General features: G+C 38.2%; 1 protein-coding gene across 1 annotated transcript; it reads right to left on the reverse strand.

Annotated features, from left to right (window-relative positions):
* Nucleotides 1-1,598: 1,598 nt before the first annotated feature.
* LOC138052629 (ribonuclease ZC3H12A-like) lies at nucleotides 1,599-11,140 on the reverse strand. The gene is made up of 3 exons (XM_068899170.1): nucleotides 10,886-11,140; nucleotides 10,126-10,772; nucleotides 1,599-6,102 (listed from the first exon to the last, which is right to left on the reverse strand). The coding sequence occupies exons 1-3, from the start codon at nucleotides 11,063-11,065 to the stop codon at nucleotides 4,569-4,571; spliced, it is 2,361 nt and encodes a 786-aa protein (XP_068755271.1). The 5' UTR covers nucleotides 11,066-11,140; the 3' UTR covers nucleotides 1,599-4,568.
* Between the last annotated feature and the right edge of the window lie 7,180 nt (nucleotides 11,141-18,320).

Here is an 18,320-nt window from a genome sequence, read left to right on the forward strand (position 1 = left end):
ATAGTGATTTTGGTTACAATTAGCTTTCTTTTCATTACAGTACATCAGTTTTCCTTTTTAAATTTTTCTTCAAGCCAGTCACACGAAAATTTGTCTCCTTGAAATTTAAACTCGCAAGGCATTCCTTACCATATCCTGCTCCTCTGTTTATCCGCTTTCCTGTTATATTAAATAAGAACCGTTGCTGAGTCAGACGCACACTTCAGGAACTTTGTCACCCAATCTCCAACATATTCTAATGAACAAATAGCGTCTTGTACAAACCAGCCCTTACTAAGAGAAATCTTTAAAAAACTGTCCTCTAATTTCATATAGGAAAGGGCCGGTCTTGAAAAGATGTACTTGTTGGAGTAAATCTCTGAGGTCTTTGAATTTCTTATCTTGACCAATAAGAGTCGTGTTTGACCTGTCTACACCTTGAAACACCATTGCAAGTTGCCTTAATTAAAAGCTTTAGAACACTTGTTGTGGTGCATTATGCCCTCTACTGCACTTTTTTCCAATCTCCCATGAGCAGACACCCCTTGTAAGCTAACACTTAGCCCTTGGTCCTTAGGGTGTCTGCTTACGGGAGCTCCGACTGCAGTACAAGTAACGGTACCTGTTGATCTTATCAGTGTCTTCCTTCATCTCAGTTGAGGACTGTGTTCCCGGGGGAGGTACTGCCATATATGGACTACATAGGTATGTACCGCCGTGAAGGGTATGGTTTTCAAGCAGTTTACTCTAGGATAGAGTATATAGATCATAACCTTTCGGTCTAGAATTGGGTATCATTTTTGCACGAAACTGACCAGTCGGTTGATGATTTTAGTAAGACTAAGGAAACCATAAATTCCCACGGCAAAGTTTAAGTTTGCGTAACTCAGCCTCAACAGTGTCAATAAACAGCTATCATAAAACACCTCTGGGTATTATTAACTGTCAAGAATCGGAATTTACACCGAAAATCAGTTCCCCCCCCCCCCCAAATTTAACACCGAATGCACCATGGAATCTCAGTATTTCCAACAGTAAGGTAAATGTTAGAGGGGACACTTCAGGATGCTTAATTGTCAAAATCAGTGTGCATCTAATTATGTCACTGCCTTAGACAACCCTTGAGATTTTTAGGGTCTTATTGCATGGAATCTTCACTAGTTATGGTAAAGGCATTGAGATGCTTCAGCACATTTTCTTGGAGATTACTGTTTTCAAGGTCTTCTGTATCATCTCCTTGTGTTTCCCCCTAGGTTGTAACATCTGATTTTGCTACTACACACATCCAAACTTAAAAAGAAGCCAATTTCGGAAGGTATTTCAACACCACACGTATGAACACTTTGAACAGGGTAAAAAGGAACTCATTTTTGGGACGTTTCAACTATAAAAATTTTAAAGGATTGAACCTTACTAACCTTTGTAATAATTTTTGATGTACCTTTTATTCCTGGCCTAGACATTTCTAAATGGGAGTCATTGACTTTCAAATGCCATAGCTTTTTTTTTCATGACCCACATGAACCTCTTTCAGGGATAGCAAAGTACCAAATATAGACAGCTCTGCATCTAAACATTTTCATTACTAATATTATTCTAACTTGCAATACAGAGAAGTGTTTTTCACGTTTTATATCTTTATTTTCAGTTTCATTGAAAACATGTCTGCTTGTTCTTTTACATTGGCAGTATTTCCCTATAAACTGCAAAAAATTACACATCAGTTTTCTTCTAATGTTAACCAATCTGTACGCTCTCACAAAGAGCATTCTTAACCAAAAGCTTACTGTTAAAACCATGATAATATGACCCCTGATCCAAAATTCCCAGAAAAATTGCAGCTCTTGTTGATACTCTTATTTATAATAATTGCAAAACACTTCTTACAAGAAAGGTCAATTTACAACAGAGGTTGAACATTTTCTGCACCTGGAGGCAAGAAAATTTAATGTTTTTAAGTGCAATAAATGTAATTTACTGCAATGGGGTATTACTTGTTGAAAAACAAATTAGCAAAACCTTTCTCAATTGATACTCCGCCTCGGTAGTAATCTTCTTGCCAATTTTGGATATCCTCAACCTCTTTTTTTAAAAAAGGATTAAAAGGACCTGGCAATAATTGTAATACGTGTAAAAAAATTATTTATAAAATTAACTTGGTGGTAAAAATAATGTACCTTGAACTGCCTAAATGATTTCAATTTTTGAAAAAAACTAATGCACTTGGATCAGTCAGTGAATGTCATTAAAAGGGAATCACTTATCTTAAAATATTTTAACTTGAAAAACCTGAAGCAATGGTGCTCCATAAAAGAAAAAGTCCACCAAAAAATCAAGAATATTAACTTAAGTCTTAACTCAGCTTAACAGTGAGCTATGGTTAACTTATATACCCACAAAAGTGATATGAGTTGTTTACAATGCAAACATCAGAAAAAACTGATAAAAGACGTGTAAAAATTCGGACAATGGTCATAAATATGAATTTTTACAATTCTTTAGGTTTTAAGATCTTGGCTAAAATTTTCAAATTCCATTTTCAGAAAGACATTTTTAAGTGCCACCAAAGAAAGTACCCCTTATCCCAAAGAGGATAATGGATAATTATACCAACTGGTATAATGTGAAATTTACCAAGTAACATTTTAATTCATATAAAACAGAACATGGCTGTATTAATTATCATCATTATTAGAAGATGGCCTCTTAATAGAGAGGATGTACATGTACAACAGCACACTACAAATTCAACATCGAGCTGTCACATAGTGCAAAGAAAAAGCTTAGGAACAGGGTAGAATCAATGGAATTCATTTGCAACTGATTATTAATCATTAAACAGGACAATGAAGAACCTCTTGTCCAGCAACGATAATTTCTCAACCAGCAAGAAATATGGGTCCTAAAATCATCTAAATGAGCATGCCCAGACTATGTATCAGTCATTTGCTTCATTCATACTCTTGCATTGCAAAGATTTCCAAAGTTCTTATTGACACATTCATTACAATAGCCTAGATTCAATATATCAATAATCAAACCCTGACTCTGAGACATAAACTAGAAAAAAAAATAATGGATTTTTTTCTAGTCAAGGCAGTAAATTTAAACAAAAAAGGACTCTGTTTTAACTCTTCTGAATTTCTTTTGACATTCTTATTGGATAGTGAAAGATGTTACATGTATATATAAGCTTACTAAGAAAACTGTACAAAGTTATGAATTTCATGCAGTTTTGAATAAAAAACAGCGGCAATGATGCAAAACATTAGCATCTATGTACTCTCTAGTATTAAAGTCTCCCATGAATATAACAAAAATCAGGCTAGTTTCCTAAAAGCTTGGGAGTGTTATTGAAAAGCATCAGCATGTGTTAACTATACATTGCACAGCTAAAAAATAATAATTTATTTTTACATGTCCTACAACTTAAATGTCCTGTAACATTAATCTACACTTTAACTTCTTCCTTCACTTTTATAAAATCAGTTACCGGTACTTAGCATTTTGCCCCTTTAACACTATGTTTTACACAGATGTAACGCTAACTTTAAGCGTGTGGTCTTTTCATGCCACATTAATTGCCTTTTATACTTAGAAAATCCTACCAAAGGTCACTGGTACATTCCCAGATAACAGTCTCATTAATTCTAGTGCAAAAGAGTTCCTAGAATTACCTGAGGAATTCTTGTTAGTCCTAATTACACCAGCTGCAATAACAATTATTGCCTCTTTCATAAACAGGTGGACTACAGAGCTCAAACAAAAAATCAACAGACTTTACTGCTCTTGATCACATTCATGGGGACATATATGACCAATTCAATGTGGCCGAGAACCACACAAAATGACTGTAATGAAAAATGAACCTGTTGATTTCAATTTAAACTTTAGTGTCTGAATGTTTATGAATGCTGAAATATTAAATTTTTTTAAAAATCTGTAGCCAATGTTCTTACCATTTACATCTGGATCGCAGTGCAGCCAGTAATAATAATAATATCACTGGAAGCACTCCTGATTACAATATCAATATTTATTGTTAAACAACAGCATGTCAACATACCAGAAACACACGAACTAAACCAGTTCAACAACCATCCAGCTCGAATATACAATGCTTGTTTCGATCAACCTCAATAAAAAACAAGGAATAATAGCATTTACAAAATTTATAAAATGATTAAGGCAAGGTAAAGTTTTATAAACAATAGCAAATGAATGCAATGACGTCAAGTTCATTTTTCGGACCTACCTCACAAAAACGGTTTACTTGAGTATCTCTCTCATTTTTATGTTAAGAAAAATAATTTCAAAGTGGACTCAATCTTAACTCTGTCGTATGAACCAAAGCATCAGTTCCTAATAATTTTTTTCAGCTTATTTACAGTTTAACACCCAGAGTGATAAACATCTCATGAAACCCTAAAAAGGGACAAAGATTTTAACGAAACCCACTTAAAAGCAAAATACTGTTGACATGCTGCGTCAAAACACAGAGTTTCATGATTACACAAGTCTTTTGTCTAGTTGTGATAACCAACAAATTTAGGTACATCTGATATTACCAGTACACCACATAGTTTAGACTAACAGTTGTCTTGATCCTCCAACATATGTTGGGTCAATGATTCAATGTTTGTTTCATCACAATATTTATCTAGTACTGCCAGGACCTTCTCTACGTCATTTGGAAAAATTTCAGAAAGCTTTTCGTAAGCTTCTATCCTTAACCTCTCTAAATCTTTATCTGATGAGGAGTTCCCGTCTTTAGGGCCATCAGCCACATCACCACACCACCCATCGATGATTGGAGGAGCACGTGATCTAAAATAACTGTTGCCTTGGCCATGATAAGACGTTCTTCCATAGCCCGGAAGGAATGGACCAGAGTTGTACTGATAATGTGCCTGAGGTGCTTGAGGGTAGTGAGACTGGTCATGGGGATATGAAGGGATTCCCCAGGTATTCTGTGGTATTGGTGCTGGGTGGACAGGCCTATTAGGTTGAAAGTTTGGTGGGAACTGCTGATACCGCTGTCTACCAAACATGCGCTGCTCCTGTTGCAGCATCCAGTCACCACTGACCATGCAGCTATCACTTGGAATTCCATGGACCATCACTGAGCCTTGAATCATTAATTCTGGTGGCCTACTTGGGAATGGCTGTGTGACATAAGGCACTTGCGGTACACTACCGCGGCGTGCCAATGGACCACGTGGCACACCACCACAAGCCTGATCTTGGAAGCATGGATCACTAAGAGTCCGCTCAAACTGCTCCTGCATTAACTGCACATCACAAGGCAACTCCTTGCAATATGGCAATGGATCGGATCTCCTCTCCCCTATACCAACTGTCTGGCCTGTGCGAAGGGTAGGAGGAAACACCCTGGCCATGTGTGCTGGAATTTCTCCTTGTGGAGGCAGCGGCAGTGGTTTGTGGTACTCTCGTGGAGCAGGTGGTAATGGCCTTGGATGTTGTTGTACACCTGAAGGACATGGAGGCAGTGGCCTGCTTGGTCCTGAGACCTTACCATAGGGTACCTCAGGGGGGAAATTTTCAGGGGAGGGTGGTGCAGAATCTGCTTCAACTTTCTTTGGGTTCCTCTCAGGATGAAGGTACTTACACCTATTACCATAAGTACAGTTGCGTTCATATGGACACAACTTTCCACAGCCTTTCTTCAGATATTCATCTAGTGTTGGGCCGAACCGGCCCTTAGGGTCATCAGGTGGCATAAACTTATCATCAACAAAGGTGTACATAAGACGTCGCTGGTCAATCACCTTTTTCCATTCAGCATTTTCTGGCATCAAGTCTCTAAAGTAATCATTGGAAACTATGATGCCATCATTTTCTGTTGCATGCTTGATGATGTATCGATCATCATAGCAGTTGATCACCTGACCATTCTCTTTCTCCCCACTTGGGGTCCAAACAAGAATTCCATCTTCCTCCAGTCTTTTTAACACTTCTTGGTCAATAATTGGTGACTCTGGCCTTGATGCCTTAGACCTCCACATAGGTACAAAGACTTTGATGTTGCGATGGTTTCTCCGTAAGAACCAGTCTACTGCAATTCCAATACCACGACAGGAGAACACTCTCTGCTTGCCATGACTGCAAAAAAAAGGAGCTTCAGTTTTCTTGTGGCCTTTGTTCATCTAAAACATCACACACTGGTTTGTAAATTTATTTTTGCTAACTATTTAACATGGCTGTAACCTGCGATCAGGTGTACTTTTCTTTAGACAGGACGGAAAAGGTACGCCGGATACAATTTCTTAATGAGTCGTCTGCTGGTAGTCCAGAATCTGGACTCAACTCTGCTTGGCCGAAAAATAATAGAGCTTTTGGACCCTCTCTCCAATTGGTTACAACAGAATTGCAAAAAATTGGTTAACAGCTGATCAAATTATGGCTGCCAAGTAGGATTTGAACAGGAATGATGTTTAGGCCTGTTTACAGCTTCTGTTGCTTTGACTTCAGATTTTTTTTTCAAAAATCTTTTAAAGGAAGGGCAGACAGAATGCATCTGAAGAATGGTTTGTCTGAAACAAGACATTATAGTTGTACTTCCAATGGGATTTGGCAATAGTGTTATTTACAGTCCCGAACAGTCTAGAAAAAAATGCATTGTTCCACTTCCACTGAATCAAAACATTTGTAGTTGTGGTAAGTCCTTCAGAATATATTCGGAAGCAACAAGTTTCAAAAAGAGACGAATAGAACTTTAGTGCTGCCACATTCGGGAAATCAGCCAAGCTTGATGGAGAAATTCAACATTGTTTATGGAAGTGTTGAACAATGGTTTAGTGACATCAATTACAGTGATATTAGCACCTTTTACTGGCATTTCAAATAACTGACTTTAAATAAAGTTCATCTTCAAGTGAAGCTATAATCCTCCCAGTTATGAACGCAATTTTTGCAATTGCGTAGAGAAGCCTGAAAAATTCAGGACTTCAACGGGATTTGAACCCATGACCTTGCGATACCGGTGCGTCGCCTCCCAACATCAGTGGCTTCATAGCTCAGTTGGTTAGACTGTCGCACCGGTATCGCGAGGTCACGGGTTCTTACCCCGTTAAGTCCTGAATGTTTCAGGCTTCTCTGTGCAATTGCAAAAATTGCGTTCAAAACTGCGACGATCATAGCCTCACTTGATTTAATATCCACAGTTCATATATGATCCATTTCATATATCATTTCGTCATCAAAGTTCACTGTACTGTTGACTGGGCCTGATGATAACATGAAGTTTTTGGCTTTCTCTCTGATTTTAACTTGGAATTTTTTGTTCCTTGATAATTTGAACAGAGAAACCGCACCAACTGTCAAGGAGGATTTGCAGAAATACCTTTGATTGTATAGGTAAAGTCTGGCTTCGCAGACATTCCAGCTAGAGTTCTATTTTGTTTCATCGCATCTTTCCTCAAATCGTCACACACGGGTAATCTCTGATTGGCTCACATTTATAGCATGACACATGATAACATCACTCTTAATAGGTGGGTGGCAAACGACTCATTAAGAAATTGAATCAGGCGTACCTTTTCTGCCCTGTCTAAAGAAAAGTATACCTGATTGCAGGTTACATAGTCTGGGCAAGTCGGAACACACAGGCCAAAGCACAAAAGAATGCAAACAAAGAAGTCACCACCCATGCAAAGGCTGGCCAAGGATTGCACCAGCATTACACCCCATCACACTCATCAAGGAACGGATCAATGAATGAATAAATGAATGAATGAATGAATGAATGAGTAAATTCTGTATTCAGGTCCAGGTGACCAAAGGAGGTATAAATTTATCATTGACAATGGTAAGTTGACCAGCTGATGCAAGTTTCAGACCCTACTGTTACCTGTGCTGATTCTTTGAAAGAAAATCCATTAGCGAGATCACTTTATGATAATTAAAAACTCTGAATCAGCATGAAGAGCTATTTTTTAATGGCGACTTGGGGATACCCTGAAAATCTCTGTGTGCTCCTTTTACAGGAATTGAACCTAATTTCTACTAAAGAAGCTTTATCACTGCACCACAGGAGCAGCATGGGAGCTTCGTCATTAAACTAGTTTCAGGTGACAATGATGATTGCCCTCCTATACTGCTAGGGCTGATGTAATTGCCAACATGGATCAACATACCCTTAAGTAATGATTGTTAAAATTTTTCTTTCCCTTCCCTCACTTTTTATGTCGCTGTTAAGGGGGTAACGTTACAGCATTATAATCTCAACTTGAATCAACATAATTTATGGTTTATACTTGGTCACACAAGATAGTTTTCTCTTAAAATTCTCAAAACGAAAGGTACTTCATTCCTTGTTTTACAAAAGTGACATGAGTTAGTCTAAATCTTCATTAAATCAAAGTCCCCCATTGGGGAAAAAATAATGTTCTCTTTGGCACCACAGCAACTCAGTGTCCATCACATGCTGATCAAGCTTCAGATATGAAAGCCTTTCCTTTCAGTTAAATGCAAAACAGCAAGGCCATGCAACATCTTGGCCTCGTTTTCATTCATGTTGTTTGACAACATATCAAAAGCAATTTAATTCAATAATAATAGTAATTATTATTATCTTCTTTTCTTTCTAACATTATGTATACTTTTAAATAGTTTCTGGTGGATAGAATTCCTTCTGGGGTATGTTGAATCTGACTAACAGCTGCAAAGCAAGCTTGATCTTACATGCAAAATGGAAGGTTGCTGCTTGAAACATCAGTATCAATTTCAAAATTACAAGATAAATTCCATGAAGAATGAACTTTGCTCTTATTTAAAAACCTTGCCTGTAGCTAGTAATTTAAGACACTTCTCGCAAGACCAATATCTTTTCCTCCAAAAATATGAATGAACGGACCCATTATTGACTTCCTAAGAACAATATCAATCTCTGACAGACTCAAACATATAACAAGTGTTGCAAGTGCAATGGCCTTCTCTTCATAAGAAATCACCTGATAAATAACCCATCACTTTATTTATGTGCTAGCGTGCAATGACAATATTTTCCTCAACTGGAATCAATTCCTAGCGTAAAATCTCCGTTGTCCGTTTACCAAGTTTTTTCACAATTTATTTTGCCACATTTAACACTTGCATTTTTTACGTGCGAGAAATCATGATTCCAACACCTCTTCACCGAGAGTTCTAAATTTTGCTCAAAAATGCTCTCCTGTGGGAAGATTGTAATCACAAGGATTTGTTGTGTAACATTTAAAACGAAATACAAATGAAAAACGCGATCTTGTACACCGATGATTCAAAATATATTATAGAAAGAAATATTTATCATTTACTTGTGCGCAAGGATAGCAAAAGTTGAGCTGCCGAAACATTCGAATTCAATGTCTGGACGGGCTAGAAACCGTCCAAGTTCCAAGATTCCTTCAACAACATCTGTCTTCATATTTCCTTTTCCGTCTTCCCGTTGAAACATCGTCAAAATTGTTCAACTGAAGTTCGGAAACTAATTCGCGTATTGGAAGCAACGCCAAATTCCTTTTCGCTGAGAATAATTATTATGGAGCAAGGTAGGAGAAATAAATTTTGGAAATTCAAAGCTCCCTCCGATTCAAATCAAAATAGCTTTAAGCATTGCTTTCACAACGAAATGGAAGAGCAAGCTTAGGTTTTTCCGTTCTGCAGTTCTACATGACAGAGAAATCGTAACTTTAAAGAGCTCGGAACTTGCTTTCCTCGCGAGCACGTGCAGTACTTTTTCCGCTGAAAACAAATGTACACGCACCGACTAATTGATTAACAGCGATCAATTAAGTTATCAAATAAATGCCAAGATCTTTCTATGTAGGAAATGGAAATGAGGTTTTGAAGCGTAGGTTCTTATAAGATTTTCTATCCAACCTTGCGCATATCCTCTGCATAAAAAAAATGCATTTCTTTCATGCAAGAGAGGCTACCGTATATTTTGTACAAACAGCGTTGTCGCTTCGGTTAAGTGCTCTATTGTTTTCCTTGCAGAGATTTTTGCCGGAGATAAAAACACCGTGTTCTGCGTTGTTAAATAAAATCTCAACCCTACTTTGTGAGAAGTATATTAGGTATCAACAGACGAGAACAGATATAAGTTTCAAAAGAATGTAACATTAGGTATCCTTTAATGAAACTCACCTCATGGCAACATTGCTGCCATCGATGACGATGGGACGAAGGCAGGTCCAGTCGTCGGGCACAGGATGAGGTTTTTCGTGCCCAGAGAAAGTGGACGATCCCTCCTCTAGTTGTTTTACGGATGATTTTGCTTTCACCAATTCTGAAAGTAGTGAATTTTCGTCTGCCGAAGGTCCAAGCTTGCTCAAACCAGTGTTGATAATGGATTCAGAATAGCCGAGTTTCAGGGCGAAGTCTCGTAGAGATTCATCGCTGGCTTCCTGTACTTTTTCCTTGCTTGCGACTCCAGGGTTACTTTTCTGTTCGTCGCTAACATTTACTTCATTTTTAACAACCATGCCGTCGACCTGTTGCTCTAGTTTTGCAGATTTATTGTTTGCTGTATAAGCACATTCCTGTCTGCCCGGTGTCACATCTTCTTCGAGTCTTGAAATAAGTTCGCCGCTTGGGTCTCGTAGATTTGACTTCGGTTGCAACGATTCCTCTCCAATAAGGTCTTGCTGTTGTTTGCACAACAGTTGAAGCGCAGATGGAATTTCTTTCGTCGACGCTCTGTCAAATTGTGACGTATTGTTGTTTTCGTTCAAAATTGCCTCTTCTAGTGAAAACGTCGGTGAACAGGTCGAACAAACAGCGATAATGTAGTCCTAAAGAAGTTCAAAGATGTTAATTAATAATCACTATTATACAAGCTACACTTTATATCCTATCAAGGTGAAGAAATCCAGGAGAGACTTGTTAGTAAATCAGTTTATCGAACCTTTGCGCGAGCAATGTCATACTGGTTTCCTTCGAGTTTTACCCAGCAACGAAGACTATCTTCTTCTTTGCTTCTCTTCAGCTGAACATCGAACAGCGAACTAACACGTTTTTCCACGACAGAAAATTTTTTTTCTATATCATTCTTTAACAAGACAAACTCTATGAAATTTTGCACCATTTTTTTGAGCTACAAATCCCCTCAACCTGACATGTTTTACGCCAAAGCAATCAAGCGCGATCGAACATTTCAAGTGGCAATGGGCGGGGACAAGTGATCTCAATACGCCGGAAAAATAAGACACTTGTCAATGACATCATTGACGTAATAAGACTCACAAACAAAATGCTGTACATTTGAACAATAAGCTGTCCTCGATTTTTCGTGCGGCCAGTTGTTGTGTCGATAAAAATATTTACTCGGAATCTCAACACGAAATGAACGCCAGATTGCCAATTTGCGGTGCTTTCACTCTTCTGTAAACAGTAAACCGGAAATAGTTTTAAATTGGTGCAGAAATGCCTTTCGTTCCTTTGAGCCAAATTTGGAAGGCATAATCTCCAATTTCACCATTGGTCACGTCTAAAAAGAAAGTACGGTTCGCGGGAAATTGAATGCGAGTCAGCTGTGATTTTAACGGTTGCAAAATGTAATTAATGGTTTGTCCATCAAGCATTTGTTTAAAAAGTGATCGACGGTGATTTGAGTTTTCTTGTTCACTCATTCTCGAAACACGGAGGAATACCAGGGCTGGACTGTCCACCTTGTCCCAAGACTGATTTAAATGTAATAAGTCAAATTCAGTTTCCAAAACAAAAGCAATTGAAACGGGAAAAGATAATGCAAAAATGTGTCCGACGGCACCGTTTAATTGAAGTGCGACTTTGTTGCAAAACTAATGCAAGGATAAAATTGTTTGAAGTCTCCCAACTGGATGGTACAAATGTACCTTTCCTTTTGTGGTTTAGAGGAAAAATGTCGCGGTAAACAAACTCGATGCTCAACATTTCACTGTGTTTTGGAACAAAGGAGAATCTAGTTTTCCACGCAGTAGTACGTTGTATTCAATGTTGGGTGCTTCATCACACACCCTATCTCGCCCGCTGCGCTCTCCAATTCAAGGCGACCCTCACGAAATTGTATTTTGGTAAACAAATGAACCAAGATTGTAAAAGCCCGAAGTTTTGCTTCAAGATTTGCCTAATAAAGCCACAGAATGCTTGCACAACTCGCTTCTCTGAGTGAATCGACATTCAAATTCGAATTATTCTTAGTTTCGAAAAGACATTTTTTTTCGGCAGTCGTTGGCTCGTTGCACTGTTGGACGTTGCTGAAACAGACGCTCGCTCGAGCGATAAAAGATACATTTATTGACCATCTGTCTACTGCTCCAGGGCGAAGTATTCCGACTTTTTTTCTCTTAGATTCCAAACAATCTCCATTCTCTAGTTGCGTACGACCTGTTGTCTTTTCTTTGAAAACACAAGTTTTTGCAATAATGAATGAATAAGAGTCTTGGTTGCCCTTTGAAATCGCTTTAACCAAGTTTAATCCACCATGATTCGATCTGCTTTAGCGTTGAAATTTTACGATCAATTTTTTGACCCATCAATTAAATACTCAGAGGTAAGCCGCAAATTCACTGGAATTTTTGCCTCGAAGGCCGGCGCTTAAGGTTAATTTAAGTTCTCCACAAGGCTGATCTAATTTCGGACATAGTTCCTAAATATGGAAACGCCTGATTCACTCTTTACTCAGCAGGGGATCCGACTGTCACTTTGCTTTTGAGGTTTTGATAATCCTTTGTAATATTTCTATAGGGAAATTTTCATATCTACTAGCAAAAACTTGACTTCAGTATTAACACTTAAGGATGTGAATTTTCGTCAGCTTTTAAACATATCAACCATTTCTTCCAACTGAAAAAGCGTGATTGGTGTGAATTAAGATTTCACTGACTTGTCAAATCAAGGGATCTTAATCCTAACAATAATAAATTTAAATAAATAAATAAATAAATAAATCTGTAATGAAGCAGCATTCTTGTAAGCAAGGACGGTAACATGAAATAGCTTATTTCGACTTGATGAAGTCGACCCCCTCTGGTATACTGACAAGTTTGAGTCGGATTAAAGCAGCTCATCTCAACTTTTGTAACCATAATCTCATACAATTCAGTTCTAGTTTGTGTCAAACATGGACTGAGCTTCAAGAGGGATTTGCTTTTTATCTTTGGAGGCATGGCAAACGATCTCGACCATGCATCTTTATCGACATAAGCAAAAGCATGGCTTCACTACGAAGAAAATTACTGATGGCCTGCAACATTTTTTAACCTCTTCTTGGCCATATTTTAATATAACTTCTTTGTTCTTAAAGCATTTTAGGTAACCATGAGAACGAAAGTTCGACCCACACGAATCCAACGGAAAAAAGATTGAGTCAAAACCTATTTATGGCATTGAAGCGGATAAAAAATACAAAGACCTGATTGAAAAGGGAAGTTACCTTGAACTCTTAAAAGCATTGTTTACTTTACATTGCATATTTTTCGTCACTATGAACACTTGACTAGAATTGAACGCATAGCCTGTTTAATTTTTTTTAATTTCAAGTTAAACACAGCTAATAACAAGCACAAGTTATGGCCAATGTCAACAAGAGCTACACTGACTTTAACCGTCCTAAAGTCAGTTCGGCTGGTCTTTCGTTCATAATGAAGCACAATAAAATGCTATTAAGGTGAATCATTGTTAAGACTTTTCCGGAAACGGCTGAGTGGAGGATTTTAACCATGCTTTTAAATAGTCTTTCCTAACAACAAAAAAGGCGGGGTTTTGTAAGAGCTATTTAAATCTACTTTGATGGAACCCTAAGGCAACGCTGGTCATCAACAAATTTAACTCAAAATAATCTTTTCGTTTTTATGTCTCTTGGTCCACTCCAGATGATAAAAAAAGGCATTCTTATCCTCGAATGTGGCCGAATAAAACTGAAGTATTTACAGGCCTTATCTCCTTGATCTGTAGTCTTCAGTTGCTTAATTCCTCTTTCCCGTTGACTCATTCTGATTAATAGTGGTACTCAGCGTTGCTTATAAAGCGTTTGAGTTACATTGCCATCTGTCAAGTAACCTGACTGACGCATCATTTGATTACTGCCTTATGGCCACATACCCTAAAAAATTTTCCAGAATCATGCAAACTGTACACAAGTTTCACCAGGAGACAAAGTAGCCAGAGGCGTACAAAAATCAGTGTATCGTTAAGTGATATCACGCGCAGTAAAATTACGAGAAGTTAATTTTCCTTTCAAAAAAAATTAAGTCTTTGTAAACCCGTGTTTTTAATCAAATACATGCACCCACTGAAAATCATTCAAACAGCAAAGTCCATGCAACACTACAGCATGCTAACAGGTGATACTGTTAAGCAAAAACGGCTGAAGCATTCGCCCGTTCAAGATAGAAACTGAAACATTTTGATGGGTTGTTCATGTTTCAGTTCCCAAAGATCACACGAGCCTACGTAGCCGAACTGTGACGAATTCTCTAAAGCGGCAATTATTTAAGGCCCATTTCGTTTTCATCTTAATTCTGCTTCTCACAAGAAGTGTTTAAACTAGAACTTGTTTCAGAAAACTGCATCCAGTAAGTCAATTTAAGGTGGCTCGATGGGCCAAAATTCTTGAAAAATGGTAAACTTTAGGACGTTTTTAAATGGCCTGGAGTTGTTCCGTATTTTTTTGCAAGATCTTATAAAGAAATGACCGTACGCGTTGTCATATTCTTCAAACCGAGGCGAATTCTGTTTGATTCCGCGAAATGCTTACAATATTTTAGACGCTTTAAATCAACACAAAATCTTTCGAATGCACTAAATTATGTTCAGAACGCCCGGAAATCCGTGATAGCACTTCCGCCAGTAGGTGCTACCTGTTGAGATCAGTGAAACTTCTTTTTATTACCCCAGGTTTACGAAACGATGTGTGCGCGTCTTCTGAAGAAAGGAAGCGGTGGTATGATCGAGCGTAGATTGAACATGTTCAACTTACAGCCGGGCTTCCACTACAATTTATTAAAGATCGGGAAAAAAAAGTGCCTCAATTTTAACGGAAAGATGAGGCAAGAGGAAATGATTTCCACCTGCTAGCCAGCGGAAAGCAGCTTTAATTAAAACATAACCGTGATTGTGCTCCCTGGGTAGATTCTCTCTTTCTCATGATCTTCATCATCATCTTTCAGCCACACTAGGGATTAAAGGAGAATTCAGGATATTTCGAGAATGAAGATGGCTTTCGAGAGAGGTCGCCTCACTCAAATCTCCCTAACAAAAGGTGCCCTTCGTTCAGCGCTGAAAACACAGCAACAAACAAACAAACAAAGAACGGCAAACTGAACTTAAAATGGCAAACACCTTAAACATTATTTAAAGCGTTCCGTGAGAAGTCTTTTTTAAAATATTCTCTGCTCGGACGCTTTATCGTTGAACAACTGATCCGATTTTTTTAACAAAAGATGAAAAATTAAAACAAAAGACTAGACATGACATGACCGCAAGATAACTAATATCGACATGATGATGAAAAAGTGCTAAATCTCGAACTCATCGGCCACGGAAAGCAATTATCTGATACTTACATCTTATCACGAAAACTGAGGAAGTTTAGATGTCTGACAAACTCATCCGCAATTTGGTATTGTTTCCTCTCAAACGTTTGCGGAATACCCTTCCGCCGGGAACAAGGGAGTCGATGTGGCGATGCTACAGAGTTAATACGTCGCCATTAAACGACGGTGATAAGTGACTGATAAGTTGTTAGGAGGTGGTATTGGCTGGGTTGTGGTCGATACTGATTTTTGTTTCTTAACGCATTATAAAAGGATGCAAGACTAATGGTAAGTAAATTATACATTTAAATAGGATATTTTTAAGTTAAGCTGTCATAACACCCTTGCCAAATAAGGGGCTATTAGCTGCACGCTAGCGACTCTCGCACGCAAGCACGCCAAGTTTAACGACGCATTGCAAATGTTAGACATATCATCCTAACAACAGGATTGCTGGGCATAGTAGACATGCGAGGAGATAGGTTACTATACACCTATCCGGAAAAGGAATCGTAAAATCACACACACACAGACCTCTCACCGAAAAGAAAGTACTTTCATCATTCGAGTGAAGCAAGGATTTCAGTTCAAATGCTTTCGTGCAAGTACCGTACGATTCATGATTATGCACACGCATTGCAGACCTATAAATATGTAAGCTTTTAGAGTACCCGCCGATTATGAAAATGGGAGGAGTTTGCAAAACATTGGTAGACCGAAAGGCAAATAAATAAGCCAACTGATACTTATAGTCTTCCATCCCTAATTTATTAAGAATCGTGAAACAGAAGTGCCTCAATTTTTAACGGAAGGATGAGTTACGGGGAAATTAAATGGTTTCCGCCTACCGGACAGTCATGGGGATTGAAAAGGCTTGGAAATCTGTGGCAAGCCGAAAGCTGCTTTAAAACATCAGTAACATGGTGCTCCGTGGGTAGATTCTCTGTCTCTCATAATCTTCATCATCATCATTCAACCACACTACTAGGGATTTCAGGAGAATTTAGGATATTTCGAGAATGAAGACGGCTTTTGAGTGAGGTCACCTCATTCAAAATCCCTAATAAAAGATGCCCTTTGTTCAGCGCTGAAAACACAACAACAAACAAACAACAAAACTTGAAATAGCAAACAACCTGAACATTATTTAAAGCCTTCCGTAAGAAGTCGATTTATAATATTCTCTGCTCGCTTTATCGTTGAACAACTTCATAAAACCAAAAAGTGATTTTTTAACAAAAGATGAAAAACAAGACAGAAGGCTTGACATGACATGACCGCAAGATAACTAATATCGACAAGATGATGAAAAAGTGCTAAATCTCGAACTCATCGGCTACGGAAAGCATTTATCTGATATTTACATCTTATCACGAAAAGTGAAACGGAACATTAAAACAAATCAATGAGGAACTTAAGATGTTTGACAAACTCATCTGCATCCTGGTATTGTTTCCTTGCGGCAAACGTTTGCGGCATACCTTTCCGCCGGGAACAAGGGAGTGTGGCGATACAGCAGAGATAACACGTCAACATTAAACGATGGTGATAGGTGACTGATAAGCTGTTAGGAGGTGGTATTGGCTGGGTTGTGGACTTGTGGTCGATACTGATTTTTGTTTCTTAACGCATTATAGAAGGACGCAAGACTAATAGTAAGTAAATTCTATTTAAATAGGATAATTTTAAGTTAAGCTGTCATGACCCGCCCGCTAGATAAGGGGCTATTGGCTTCACGCTAGCGACTCTCGCACGCGAGCACGCCAAGTTTAACGACGCTTTGCAAATGTTAGACATATCATTCTAACAAAAGGATTGCCGGGCATTGTAGACATGCGAGGAGATGGATTACTATACTCCTAAGCGGAAAACGAAATCGTAAAAACAATACACACACAGCTCCCACCGAAAAGAAAGAACTTTCACCATTCGAGTGAAGCAAGGATTTCAGTTCAAATGCTTGGTTGTGCACACCGTAGACATGCATTGCAGACCTAGAAATATGCGTGTTTTGGAAAGAAAATTAAAAAATACCGGTTCATAATATATGAAAATGGAAGGAGTTTTGCAATACATGAATAGACCGAAAAGCAAACAAATAAGCCATCTGATACTTTTTCCCCACGGTCAACAAAATGTTTCTTTTTTAAGAGTAAGATGTAAACCATTTTCACCTTATCTGCGGAGTTCGTTTTTTCATCAAGCCTTGTGTTTGATAAATCTTCCTTGTCAGTGTTGGATTTGAGAGAGGAAAATTTCATGTCTGCGTCTTGCAAGGTGGGATAGAATGAGCGACATAAAACCACGGCTTTTGATGCTTCATATGAAGTTCAGCGTGCCCAAGATTCCAAATAGATCACGCGTATGGCTGCACGATTCTTGTTTGGCGGTAGCGAAGGATATTTATAAAACTTTACTCCAGCTTTCTTTTATATATTGAGCACTCGAGGAGGTTAAGACAGTCACAATCAGGTCTTGTGAGCAGCGATATTAGAACACGTACATTTAATTGACGTTTTTTATCAGTGCGGTTAGCTCTTGGTATCCTGTTTACAGCTTGTCAATACAGCGAAGCATATTATCAGATATGCCATGCAGCTTAAGTGAAGAAAATAGTATTAGCTTAATAGTATTAATACTCAAGGATGAATTCAATGCTTAAACTTAATATTATGGCAAAATCTAGAGCAAAAAAATTATGGAACCACTAGTTGTCGTCCATACAACCAAAACTTACCGGGTTTTTCAGCTTTGGAAATGAAGAACTGAAGTAATTTCGCAAATGCAGATAGACTGCAAAACAGTCGTATTTTTGCGAATGCAAGC

The sequence above is a fragment of the Montipora capricornis genome, chromosome 6 (assembly GCF_036669925.1).
Source record: "Montipora capricornis isolate CH-2021 chromosome 6, ASM3666992v2, whole genome shotgun sequence".
Lineage (NCBI taxonomy): Eukaryota > Metazoa > Cnidaria > Anthozoa > Scleractinia > Acroporidae > Montipora > Montipora capricornis.

Bases quoted from the DNA above. Each gene is read 5' to 3' on its own strand.
- LOC138052629 (XM_068899170.1), bottom strand. From the start codon at position 11,065: ATGGTGCAAAATTTCATAGAGTTTGTCTTGTTAAAGAATGATATAGAA. The intron at 10,773-10,885 runs GTTCGATAAACT...GAACTTCTTTAG, and splicing joins ATGACATTGCTCGCGCAAAG to GACTACATTATCGCTGTTTG. The intron at 6,103-10,125 runs GTGAGTTTCATT...TTTTTTTTGCAG, and splicing joins GGCAGCAATGTTGCCATGAG to TCATGGCAAGCAGAGAGTGT.